Source organism: Echinops telfairi, unplaced genomic scaffold (genome assembly GCF_000313985.2).
Source record: "Echinops telfairi isolate 266 unplaced genomic scaffold, ASM31398v2 ScPeMD7_4225;HRSCAF=4972, whole genome shotgun sequence".
NCBI lineage: Eukaryota > Metazoa > Chordata > Mammalia > Afrosoricida > Tenrecidae > Echinops > Echinops telfairi.
The window spans coordinates 3,784,402-3,797,168 of record NW_022108124.1 but is presented as its reverse complement, the minus strand read 5'-3'; the positions used below and the strand labels follow the sequence as shown (position 1 = coordinate 3,797,168).

The window sequence follows — 12,767 nt, the reverse complement described above, 5'->3', positions numbered from 1 at the left end:
GCAGAACCAGTTCGAACCACTGAATCCCACCACTGGCTCTAGCCTACCCAGCAATGTCATAGAAGAGAGAAGTAAGAATCTGCTTCCATACAGTTGACAATCAAGAACACACGAGGAGCAGAATATCGGTGAGCTGGAGTCAACTTGATGGCAAGGAGCTTGAGTTTTTGGTAATAAATAAATGGGTAACAAATGCTAGTTTATGGCCATGATAAAATGGGGGTTTCTATCTTCTCTCTCCAAATACAAGTAGAGTACCCAGGAGATTATTTGACGGTCTCATTTTTTATCAAGTCTCTCTAGAGACAGACAAGCTCTGAACCATATTTAAATCAAGTCCCCACGCTGACCGGATAAGGAAAGCTCGGGCCAGATGGTCCACATTGAAGCAACAAGCAGAGGCACTCTCGTTCTGTTAACGGTTCATGAGCCTGAGACTCAAGCTGGCTGCTTAGTTGGCGGGGGGACCACAGAACCTGTTGGTCCTGGAAGAGACAGGCACCTCTTCCTCTTCCTCTGCTTCTCTTGTTCTTTTATTTTTACTACACAATGGGCTGTATTTTCCTCCTCAGGATCCACTCACATTGTGACCACTAGGACAGAATGACAACCTTAATCAAATGCTTTCCGGAAGGACCGGGGGCAGGCTCTACCTTGCCTCTTTCTTTAGAGGATCCTCTCAGGAGCTCTGGTTTCCATTGCTTTCTGCTCAGGCATCTCTTGCTCATTCAGATGGAGACGCTTAGGAAGGTTTTGGCTGAGGGACTGTCTGCTGTAAAGGCAACTGACCCAAGACAGGTTCAAGAACCCCTGGCTACTGCATGGAATCTACCCCAGAATATCAGCCTGGATCTTTAAAGGCACCTTTGGGGTGTAAAGCATGTGACTTTCTTGTTTTCAGCATTATGACAATGGATGTTTAGGTACTCGAAGTTTTAGGTAGTCAAGAAATGCACAGTTCAACAATGCTACCAGGCTTCTCTCCCCACCCCCTCTCTCTTTCCCTCTCACTCACACATTATTTCCTCATTCCCCAAACCAAGCTCATTGCCATTGCGTTGATGCTGGCTCCTAGCCACCCTGTACTATAGGACTGGGAAGAACTGGCCCTGTGGGTGTCTGAGAGTGCGTCCCTTTATGGGTATAGGAAGTGCTCTCTTTCTCCAGCAGAGCAGCTGGTGGCCTGGAACTGCTGACCTTGTGGTTAACAGTCCAGCTTGTATTTGCTCAAAATGCTTTAAAAAGCAGCAATGGAGGCCTTAAAAGGTACATTATTAGGTACTGCTGAAGAGCCAACAAACTATGTTACAATGTGCCCTACTGGGAATTTTGAGGCAGCAAAAATGTGAAGAACACCTGTGTGCTCTGCCATCTTCCTACCTCAGAGCACTGAAGGAAATGTAGAAGCCACTCAGAGTTTTCATTATGCTTTGGGGCCAATAACCACGAAGCCCCATGACATATTGTATATCCCTGTTTTGCAATGTTTGAATGAAAAGTGTGTCCTTATTAATAAAACGAAAAATATTATTTTGTGCCAGCCTTTATGACTTGCTTTAAATCTACTTGTAATTTGGAAACATACTAGAATAAAAACATTATCTAGGTCCAGTATATTACAACTGTTGAATTAAGTTAACTTTACTTAAAAATAAAGAAGAACTTGTTTATTCAATGTGGCTAATGTTTTCAATCCCTTATTCAAAGGCTACTTCCCAAAGGCCAAATTCCACTCAGGAAAAATCAGTAGCTTCAAAAGGAAATTTCTGTGCACATGAAAACGCTTCCTAAACAAGACTTCCCAGTTCCTAATAATAAACATAATTCAAAATGTATATTTTAAATTTCACTTCTAACATGCCACTCTGGAAGGTCAAATATGGATTTTAAAATACCTGAAAGTTAGGGACATTAAGATTTTAATCCAATATGTTCCCTTTAATTAACTTCCTATGCTTAAAGTTGGAAATATATTTAAATTTAGGTGTGTGTGTGTGTGTGTGTGTGTGTACGAGGGGACTTCAAAAACTGTGAAAAAAATTCCACGATCAACTAACCTTTTGAAGTTCTCTCAAGTTATATGACATTTATTACTTTAGGCCAGTGGTTCTCAACCTATGGGTCGTGACCCCTTTAGGGGGGTGGGGCGAACAACCCTTTTACTGGGGTTGCCCACTTCACAACTGTAGCAAAATTACAGTTATGAGGTAGCAACAAAAATGATTGTACGGTTTGAGGGGGTGCTCACCACAACATGAGGAACTGTATTAAAGAGTCATGGCATTAGGAAGGTTGAGAACCACTGCTCTAGGCCCACTGCTGCCATCGAAGCAATTCTGACTCACTGCTCCCCAAAGGACAGAGCAGATCTGCCCCTGTAGGGAGAGACCTGTCCAAGTTGAGGGTCAGCAAAAATAAAGAAAGAGGAAGATCCTTGGCAAAATGGATGGCTGCAGTGGCTGCAACAACGGGCTCAAACAGAAGAACAATGGTGAGGCTGGGCCAGATGGGTAGTGGTTCCCTTTGCTGTATAAAGGTCGCTATGAGTTGGTACTAACTCAACAGCTCCTAACAACTCCAGCAGCAACATTTATTTCGGAAAAAGAGCCCTGGTGGCAGTGGAAAGTGGTTGGTTGATGACTGCAAGGTTGGTGGTTGAAACCCACCGGCTTCCTGTAAGAATTTGCAGCCTCGGAGACTTTATGGGGCAGTTCTATTCTGTTCGATAGAATGATTATGAGTCGTAATTCAACTAGATGGTAATGGGTATTACTTTAAGACATTAACACTCAATTAAGGATCCGCAGAAGACTTTTATATGCATATATCTCAAATAAAATTTCCCAATAAAATTTCACACAGAGAGAAGCACAATACTGGCTTTCAAGAATACAACCTTACACATTCCCAAGATTACTTTACCCCCCCGCCCAAGACTTTTGAAATAACACAAAAATAACCTTTTACCATCTCGAATGTGGGCAGCACATATTCTGTGCTGCTTTTCTTCTGATTGCACACTTATATACGCAGGATTGCAGGCTTTCCGTGGAACGATAACACTTGCAAATCACCTGGCTCAAAAAGAGGTGTGTAGCTTGCACAGCATTTGTACACTGATGGCTTTGGAATGACCTCTTTCATTAGATTAGTAGACTTCTGTCCATCGCAGCACTCCAATTACTTTATAGTTTTTCTTTTTAGATTTTCTCTCGCTTACTGAGAAGGTATTTGTAATGCTATGAGGACTGACTACCCAATTGCTACCACGTGTCTGAAAAGGTACAGGAAGAGTCAGTAGAACAGAGAGATTCCTACCAAGACAGCCTATAGTGCTATCTACAGAATTTTAAGCTCTCTATACATATAAACTTATATCATGACTCTTCCAGATCTGAAAAGAAATTGCTTTCCACACACGTATCCTCTCAAACATGTACTCATTTATTTTGTTGATCTCTTAAATTTAGGAGTGATTTTTGTAACATTACAAAGACTAACTAGAATGTTTCCCCACATATTTTACTCTGAGGTATCAACATTGTCATTGTTGCAACCTAAGATTTGCTCATAACATCAACACCAAACAAACCTCCCAGAAAGGAAGGTTTCCTCTTCCTGCCAACAGCAAACCCCAAAGCCAACTCATATTCATAATTACTCTTCTCTGAAACATGTTTTGACATGAATGACTCAGCAAAGCTGGGGCACTGCCAACTGGTGCCAACTGGTGCAAAGGCACCAGAAGAAACCTGACTGTGACAGAGGCAAACAATGACTGGAAACATCGATTCCACCCCCATTTAGATCCCGGGAAGGAAAACGCTATTTTCTGAAGCAGCAGGAAAACCTTATTTTAAGATTCTTTAACAGCCAAAGAGCTGTGCTTAGGCTCACCGGTATGCATCTTGTGAAGGGGCCTGGAGGAAAACAAAAACAAAAACTGACGACTCACCTGGGACTTTCTACTCCAAAGAGCTTAATATGTAAATGTATTGTGCTTTTTGAGCCTCAAAACTGAGCTAAAATGAAAAGGTTTTGGCAAAAAGAAAAAGATAGTTTTAGGGCAGCTAGTTGCTATACCAGTACAAGACTGAGTAAGAATTAACCTTTGATGTGAAGATGCATAAAACAATTACCCAAAGCAAATTTTAATTTCATTTCACAGAGAAAATGATTGATATGTGTATTCTCCTATTATATTCCATTGAATTTTGCTGTTCATTCACCAGGTGGGTCCAGTCCTTCAGTCAGAATCCCAGTCTACCTATAGTAGAACCAGTGGAAGACATAGTTTGCTCACCCTAAGTAATTAATCTAACATAATTAAAATGATTGTTAATAGGCCAGCAGAGCACTTGAGCTCCAGCTTCACTTACCTTATTAATTAAACAGACAATCTGGCACCAAGGAGCTGAAATACTGGGCTAAATCCACATCCCTACTACCATGTCACTCAGGAGCAGCGAGAGATGATAAGGCAAGTGATAAGGCAAAATTAGAACCTCAGAGGAGAGTTAGAGTGAACCATGTAATATCAATATATTTTGCCCCTCTTGTGGAAATGCATTTATTTGGTCTCACGCATACACACACACACACACACACACACACACACGCCCCTATTTATTTTGATGATCTCTTAAATCTAGGGATATTTTTCACCACTTCTGTTTCCTCGACTACTCCATGTCTAGCAAGGAAGTTTCAAAGTCAGCTCTGTGGTTGCTAGTTGCTGATGGTTGTTTTCTTTCTTGCGGAAATAACACCCCGTGGTCCTTTAGTACAAGCACCACGACGCCAAACAAACTGCCTGATCAGGAAATTGTCCCAATTCAGGTGCTTTCGGTAATCTGCCAGATGCTTTATTCTAACCTCTTCATCGGTGCAGGTCTCTTAGAGCTATTTCTCTGTCTTCACCTGAGTCTCTATCAGCCTCAGATGGAGGGCTTACTTCCATATCAGATGGATATGCAGTTATCTGTCTCCTTGACAATGAATGAAGACATCACGGCCTAATGTAAGGGGACCAGATTTTAACATTGGTAAATTGGGACAAAAGCGGGACACCATTGATAAAACTCATATCCTGGTGAAATAGCCACATGGCAGCAGAAAACCATATACCCTAGTTTGTCGTGCATTCTTTCCACAAATCGGGACTTTTTAAAAATGCCATGGGACGTGGGAAAATTTGTTAAAAATTGGGACTGTCACGCCAAAAGCGGGACGTCTGGTCTCCTTAGCCTAATGCCAATTCAGTGGCCTTGGCTGGATAGCTCCTGTCAGTTACTGGGTCTGCCATTGTATGGTCCATTAAACCATTTTCATTTCACCTTGTGGGTCTAATATAAAATCCAGGTTAGATCTTTCTCCAATTACAGGCTGTACCAAAGACTAAAAAAGAGACTCTTCTCTTCGTTTTTTAACATTATCTCTAAAGTTTCCTCAGACCATCTGAGAAACTAACCTGGGCAATACATAGAGACACATTTTAAGTGTCTCAGTTTCCCCAAGTCTTCCATCCTTTCCCCCGCCCACAGGATAGTCATTGATTTGCAAGCTACGCTAACGATAGTATTTCTCTTAGTTAAAACAATGCGCCTTCTTGCTCTTGTTTAACTATTTAAAATTTCCAAACCAAATGATCATTGTTGCTTTGACTAATGGGACAAGTAGTGTCTTGAATTTTTAAAAAGTTTTCTAATGCTGTTCTCCCTTCACTTTACACCCTTCTTCCATCCAGTGCACACCCGGTTCCATCAGTGGATCGGAGGAGTCATGGGGGAGGCGTCGTGTAGGCACGCTAACACAGCTAGCCCAGGGCAGGACCACACACTCAGAGGGCGACGCAGTCAAACATCTACAGTGAACGGTAGAAGATGTATGTAAGGAATCACTTACCTCCTTTTGATCAACAATTATTTCGAGGTCTTCGTCACTGCTTAGTTTTCCATATCCTTTTTCTTTACTTTTCTTGTGAAAGAATAATTTTAAATGATCATTTAGTTTCTTTCCATTAATAATCTTAATCCCCACTTAATACTCTTTAAAGATAAAAGTATTTATTATCCTTGGTCACAAGTCACAGTGCTTCATGCTTCACGGCAATCTTTCATGTACATCAGCATAAGGCCCATACGGTGAAAACTAACCAAATTTCTGGCTTATAGTTATTTATTAAGTATTTCTAGACAGCCTCTCCCATCAAACGTATGCCTTTAATTTTTTTCTGAAGAGGCTTACACTTCTTATTTTAATATTGTAGCTTCAGACAGCACTCTTTTAACACTTAGAGGTCAATTTGAAATTCCTTGAGGAATCCCAGCACATTTTCCTTAAAGATTGAAATTGGATTTAGTAATGATACCATGCTGAAGGCTGGAGCAATTCAGTGTTTTTATTTTCATACCATAGAGATTTCTTAAAATAAGAGAAGTATACACAATGCACATGACACATCTTCATAGTCCCCACATTTGCTTATAAATCAGAGAAAAATTAACATTGGAAAAGCAATTTAGAAATAATTTTTAAAAAATAAAATGACCTTCCTAAGTAGGAAATGTTGGAAAGCTGGAAAATTCCAGACAATCCATGGAAATGCACTTTTGGTATTTTGTCCTTTTCTGCCCATTCCTCACCTGCACAGCAAATCTGTATTGAACATTCTGAAGTTAGCAATGGAGGTACAGTTACTTTGTTTTCCTGATAAGGAGTGAAGACTTAGAGGATAATGCCAGTTTAGTGTATCATGACAACTATTTCACTGTTGCTCTACAGGAGAAAGATTGTATGCTTGACTATATATTCCATTCCCAAGGCAATCATTGATGGGAATACTAGAAAGATCATGTTGCTTCTTCATAATTTCAGAAACCAAAGCACATCTGCCGAGGGTCATTAACAAATGGGGGGAAAAAAGATCCCTATATAGTTATCTGTAGCCCAGACTGTTGCTATTTTTCAAATTAATCCTTGGTTTTAAGCCCTAACCTCATCCATAGAATTAGAAAAAAATATATATACATTTTTATGCATAAATTTGCCCTGTCTTGTCAGAATCTTAATGCTTCTGAGGGACAAAGGGCATCCTTCAGCTAATAGGACATACATCTTTACACTGTGGGACACAATTTCCGCCCCCCCCCCACAACAACTTTTCAGAACAGATTTATACATCTTCCCTATCCACCAATACACATACTTCCTAATTTTGTGTTTTACTGTAAAAAAAGATGTCTGAATCTTCAAGTATTAAGATACATAAATAAAGCCTGACTGCTCATTTATATATTAATGGATTTAACCACTTAGAACATAACAGCTGGCCACAGTATTTCTCTCCATTATTATTCTTGTCCTCATTTGAGGCTCCATTTCGGGGTTAATGGAAAACAAAATGAACCAGGTTGTTTCCATCAAGCCAACTTCCTTCCTCCCACTTCACTTTTGTATCGTTTTAGTCCATTGGTTGCAGTAAGGTATTGCCCAGAGACCCTCTAATGCAAAACACTTACAAATGCCTATATCGATCTGTATACGTACCAAGTAGCTCATTTGCGTGACTCGATTTCTGGTCAAAAGGACATTAAGTAGAGTTGGAATGTGAGTCCTTCCATCCATTTCACTGTCAGACATCCCAGAATTCTTTGTACCAGTAACAGTGGCTTCATTGCCAGAACTTGCTGACCAAGGAACCACAGATCTTGCCTAGGAACAGCTATTTACGATGTGTAGCCCAAACTGAAATTCCCCTGAATCACGTCTGGACTTTGTGAACACTGTGAATTTTGGGGTTAGCACAAAAAAGACATTGAAAACTAAAATTTGTCTTCTCCTAATGAATTTTTATTCAAGTATTTCTATATTCCCTGACTGCTCTTCTTGCTTAATGTTGCTTAAAAATACATCAACAACACAACTTTTATCATTAGTTATATAATTTCTTCCTACTTTGTTCCTACATACGGACTCCCCAGCTTCCTTTTCAGAACAGCTTTTAATTCGCTCCCTTTTTAACTTCCCATCCTGGCTTTCTTGACAGTCACTGCTAACAGACAAAACAATGTCAGCGTTCACAGAACACAAACAAGATTCCCATGACTGCTGATACCAAAGTCCACTTCTTATAATGCTAATAACGCCCTCTCTGCCTTAGTATATTTTCTGATGAAGATGCTTGGTCAGGGGAGGAAGTCGCGTCCCCTCCCACTGCAAGTCAAAGTTGGCTTCTTCCCAGAGTGGAGGAGGCATTTTTAGAGCTCTGATTCTGCACGCAAGTCCCTAGTTTCCAAATCAGAACGTTACAGAGAGCCGGAAGTCTTACAGTTTTACCCTAACATTAAACAATATTTCCTAGTCCACCCCACAACCCCAGGAGGGGTTAATCCTTTTCTAAGCCATAAGACATCCACTCACTTACTGCTTATTTCTAGTGGGAGCACAGTCCTCTTTGAAGCACTCGGCTTCCCACTTTGCTAGATCAGCCAGCCCGGACAGATACCTTCAGCTCTCCTCCCTCCTCCCAGTCGGGGATCCCTGTCTTCTATCTCTGCACTTTTGCCATGCACAAAGAAGCAACTTCATAGCTTCAGCGAGGTGGCCTTTCACTTTAGCCAAAGGGCTGGACTAGGAGAAAGCAAGCTACCTCTCCCTGGTGCAGGCGTGAGGGGGCAGGGCTTGTGTGGGAGGAGCCATCCCTTGCAGCGCTCCTCCCCTCGCCCTGGGCGAGTCTCTGGAATGGTGCCTTTCACCTCCAGCAATGAAGTTAGGCCCTGCCTGTCCCCACTAGAGCATCCTGCTTGCTGAGGGCACCTTTGATGCATCGTTCACCGAGGGGCAGCTCTCTGTGGACGGGGCGTTACTGCTGTGGAGCTAAAAGGATGAGGGTGCTATGGTGCAAGCAGTGAGGGAGGGACAAAGGAATTAGGCCTTTTTCCGGACCACACCCCACTCTGTAAGAAGCTCTCAGCTCAGGATTTAGGGGTCCAATAGCGCAAACCACAAAAGCAGTGCCTCTTCGTCTTTCCCACACCATTCTGAGTCCCCCGAAGGAAAACTATTTGAACTAGGAACCAGCTTGGGGAGTAGGATTTTTCACCTCTCTGAATTTCCATGTCCAGTAACATATATTATTATTGCTGCCAGCTTTTAAACACGATTAACCCGGGTTTCTCCACGGTCGTTTTCTTAAGGACATTGAAACAGAACGAATACCTTTTCCTCTCTGCAGGCATCCTTCCATCATCTCCCTTTCACCTGACCTGCTTCTTCCTGCTAGCTCTCCTTTATTCTCTCCCCCACAACAGTAGCCCAGAAATGTGGGCATATTCATTTTAATTAAATAAACTATTGAACTTATAAGTTATATAGGAAAACAGAATACCTTGGCCACAGAGATAGAATCTTTAATATAAGCACATTCTGTAGCTTAATAAGAACAACAACAAAATGTGGATCATATGAATGGGATAGAAAATTGATAAAATGAAGACACCTATGGCTGTTTCAGAATCAAGATTTATTAAAAAGTAAGAGTTTGACTAGAAATGTCTTAGTTGGTTATGGGTTGAAATAAACAGATTTTTCATATTCATTGGAAATGGAAGATATAATAGAATTTTTGACAGGGAAATGAGACAGACACTGGGCTTAGCTAATTTTACAAATTAGCTTCAGTTGCAATTTTTGCCTAACCATGTGTCAAAATAAATCTAAAGGGTAAGGTTAGCATCTAAATATTTCAAGAATATTTTGGTTATTTATCCAAGAGTGCAATAAACAATGATGATACAAGAGAACTTTAAAGAGTTTGTGGAGAAATTTCATTATGTTTTCATTCCATTTTTACACATATTTTTGAAGCCCCCCTCATCTCTACATACATGTGTATTTATTAAAGAAAACACCTCATGCTTCCTGCAAAATATGTGACAGCTAGAAGTATTAAAGATCTTCTTCTATGGTTGTCAGTGTGCAATCTTTATTCTCTTATTCTCCCCATCTTCAATCTCTTCCTCTGTATCACCTTCTAACTCCCTGCCTGCAAAATAATTCCCGTTTCCCCTGTCCTAAAAGATGGCAGCGGGTTTGATTTTAAAGATGAATTCCTCACACCTGCTTTGCCCTGGCGACCTTCACCCAATCTCTCGTATCTCTTCATGTTCAACTCAGAAGAATGGTCTACAGTTGCTGGCTTTCGGTTCACTTTAAACAGACAGCAGTCAGGTTGCAATTTACTTTTCTTGCTTTCTTGACAGTCACCAATGGACTCCCAAGGACTAAATGCTCTAATAGCCCATTCTTAGAGTGGATTGGATGAATTAACTCCATATGCAATGGACGATTGACTATAGACATAAAAATCAATGCAAATATTACTCTTCTTCTAGGCCAGGTTTTTATCTATCAAGTATGTTTTAAAATGTCTCTTAGTATTTCAACTGTTGTAGCTGCTAAATGGTGTTGCCCCAAATGGAATGGAGCATCAGTGAGGAGGAGAATTGAGAAGGAAAATAACATTCATATTGCTGTGTTGGTGGTTTCTTTGGAAAGTTCATCTAAGAGAAAAGATCTCGTAAGTCACCGGGGTATACAGTCTCTATCCAAGGAAATAGACAAGCATAGGCTGTTGGATTTGGGGCTATAATAAAGGTTGCAGAAGTGGATGAGCTCATTAAAGAAGAACATGTCGAGACGGAGAAAATGAGGACTAAGATCCAAGTCCTAGGCGTAGCTACATTTAAAGTAGCAGTGGCAGAAGAAGCCCTAGTGAAGGAGACTAAGGGGGAGTGGTCAGAGGGGTAGGAGGAGAGGGTAAGGAGAAGCAGGAGTGTGCCAGACAGTGCCCAGTGCTGACAGCTGGTTAAGAAAGTATATGACAAAATAACAATTTATAAACTATCAAGGGCTCATGAGGGAGGGGGGAAATGAGGACCTAATGCTGGGGGTTTAAGTGGAGAGAAAATGTTTTGAGAATGATTAGGGCAATGAATGTACAAATGCACTTTACACAGTTGATGTGTGTATGGCTTGTGATAAGAGTTGTATGAGCCCCTAATAAAATGATTTTAAAAAAAAATTAAGAAAATGTAAGACTGATGGTGGTAATGATTGTACAACTCTTCTTGGTGGGATTGAACTATTGTATGATATGTGAATTAAAAGCCAATAAAACTGCTTTAAAATTTTCAAATAAATTGTTAAATGGAAATCTAGTTTCCTATGTAAACTTTCATTGGAAACAAAATGAAACATTGCAATAAAAAAAAGTATATGACTACAGGCTTTCATTCCAGTTGGCCTTTTGGAAGTCATCAATTACCTTGACACAGACGTGGTGAGAATGGAGGCTAGGGTTCAGGAAATTAATGAATGTATTGGAGGGAAGGAAATGAGGACAGCGGGAAAAGACAGACTTTTCTTCAGGATGGCTTGAATGGAAAGGGAAATAAGATGCAAAAATGCTAGTGAGAAGGCAAAACATAGAGGAGAAGACTATTGGGATGTTCCTATTCTTCCCTCCCTGCCGCCTTTTCCTTCTGTAAAGGATTCCTGGCAGCACAGTGGTTAAGTGCTGGGTGGCTAACCAAAGAGGTTTGAACCCACCAGCTACTCCACAGGAGACAAATGTGGCAGCCTGCTTACCATTAAAGATTTATAGCCTTGGAAACTCTATGTGGCAGCTCTACTCTGTCCTGTACGGTCACTTTGAGTCAGAATTGACTCGACAGCGATGCGCTTTGTTTGAGCTTTAGTCCCTTGTGTACAGGCATTACGAATGCTTTATCCTTCAAGAAGGAACTAGTAATAAACATGTGAACAGAGGTCCCGGAAAGGGAGGGAACAATTCATGAAGCAAGAAAGGAAGAGCAAAAATCCTTTGGAGAAAAAGTGTGTCTCGATTTTACAATTTATAATTATGTCTATTTATAGTAAAAAAAAGTCTGAAGGAATTATACTCTTTGAAGCATGGTTTCTCTGAAAGATAGAGTTCTGCATTTCTCTTTATTCTTAGAGATCTTGTGGAGGTAAGGGTAACTTTGTATAATCAGAAAATCAGATAAGATATGATTGATTTGAAAGATCCCTGGAAGTTGTCATAGGAAAAAAAATAATTTAAAATCTACTTTGCAGAAGACAAACTGGACCAAAGTTGTACCACTCATTGAGCATGTTTTTGGAGAAATAACAGGTTTGACTTTCTCTTTTCCATGTGAGCTTCATGCTACGGTTGTTGCTTATGTCCCTTGTGGCAATACTGATAGGATGGGTAAGTGAATGTTTTGTTTATTGCTTTTAATATGCCTCTTCCCCCTCGACTCTCCCTTGTTCCTAAGCTTCTCAGTTCTGGGGAGACATTCTGGTCTCATGCCCACTCTTCTTTTAAAGATCCTCAGGGTCTGCACTGCCAAACACACCATACATGGGAGCCAAAGAAACACTGGAAGGAGAGAACCGGAAACGAGGGGGAAGGATGCTTTTCTTCCCCACTGGCCTGGAAGGAGAGTTTGAGAGCTTCCCGTGTTTCAAAGGTAAAAGTCAGGACAGACCTTTGAAGAGAAGGTAACACCCTACCAGTTGCAAGGACCACTTCAGTTCTTTATTTCGTTTATATGTCGGGGAAGTGAGTGGTCTAAAGAAAAGTAGAAAATGCCATAGTTACAGAACACCTTTTAGAGGAGCTTATAAAGTTTGGCATTTTTCTTTCTTTCTCTTTAATCATTTTATTAGGGGCCCATACAACTCTTATCACAATCCATACA

At 40.7% G+C, this 12,767-nt stretch overlaps 1 protein-coding gene across 7 annotated transcripts in view; it reads right to left on the bottom strand.

Moving 5' to 3' along the window:
* The window catches only part of PEX5L (peroxisomal biogenesis factor 5 like), a 290,701-nt gene that overhangs the window by 205,825 nt on the left and 72,109 nt on the right, over positions 1-12,767 (bottom strand). For 4 of the 7 annotated variants that reach the window (XM_045295105.1, XM_045295106.1, XM_045295108.1 and 1 more), the window contains exons 1-3: positions 8,426-8,612; positions 7,549-7,784; positions 5,905-5,976 (exon numbers count right to left, since the gene is read on the bottom strand). The exons of 2 other annotated variants lie outside the window; for them this stretch is intronic. In XM_045295105.1, coding sequence (XP_045151040.1) covers positions 5,905-5,976; positions 7,549-7,641 — 165 coding nt within the window. In that variant the 5' untranslated portion in view covers positions 7,642-7,784; positions 8,426-8,612. Of the gene's footprint in view, positions 1-5,904; positions 5,977-7,548; positions 7,785-8,425; positions 8,613-12,767 lie in introns of those variants that run through there. One more of the 7 variants, XM_045295107.1, reaches the window with a different exon arrangement.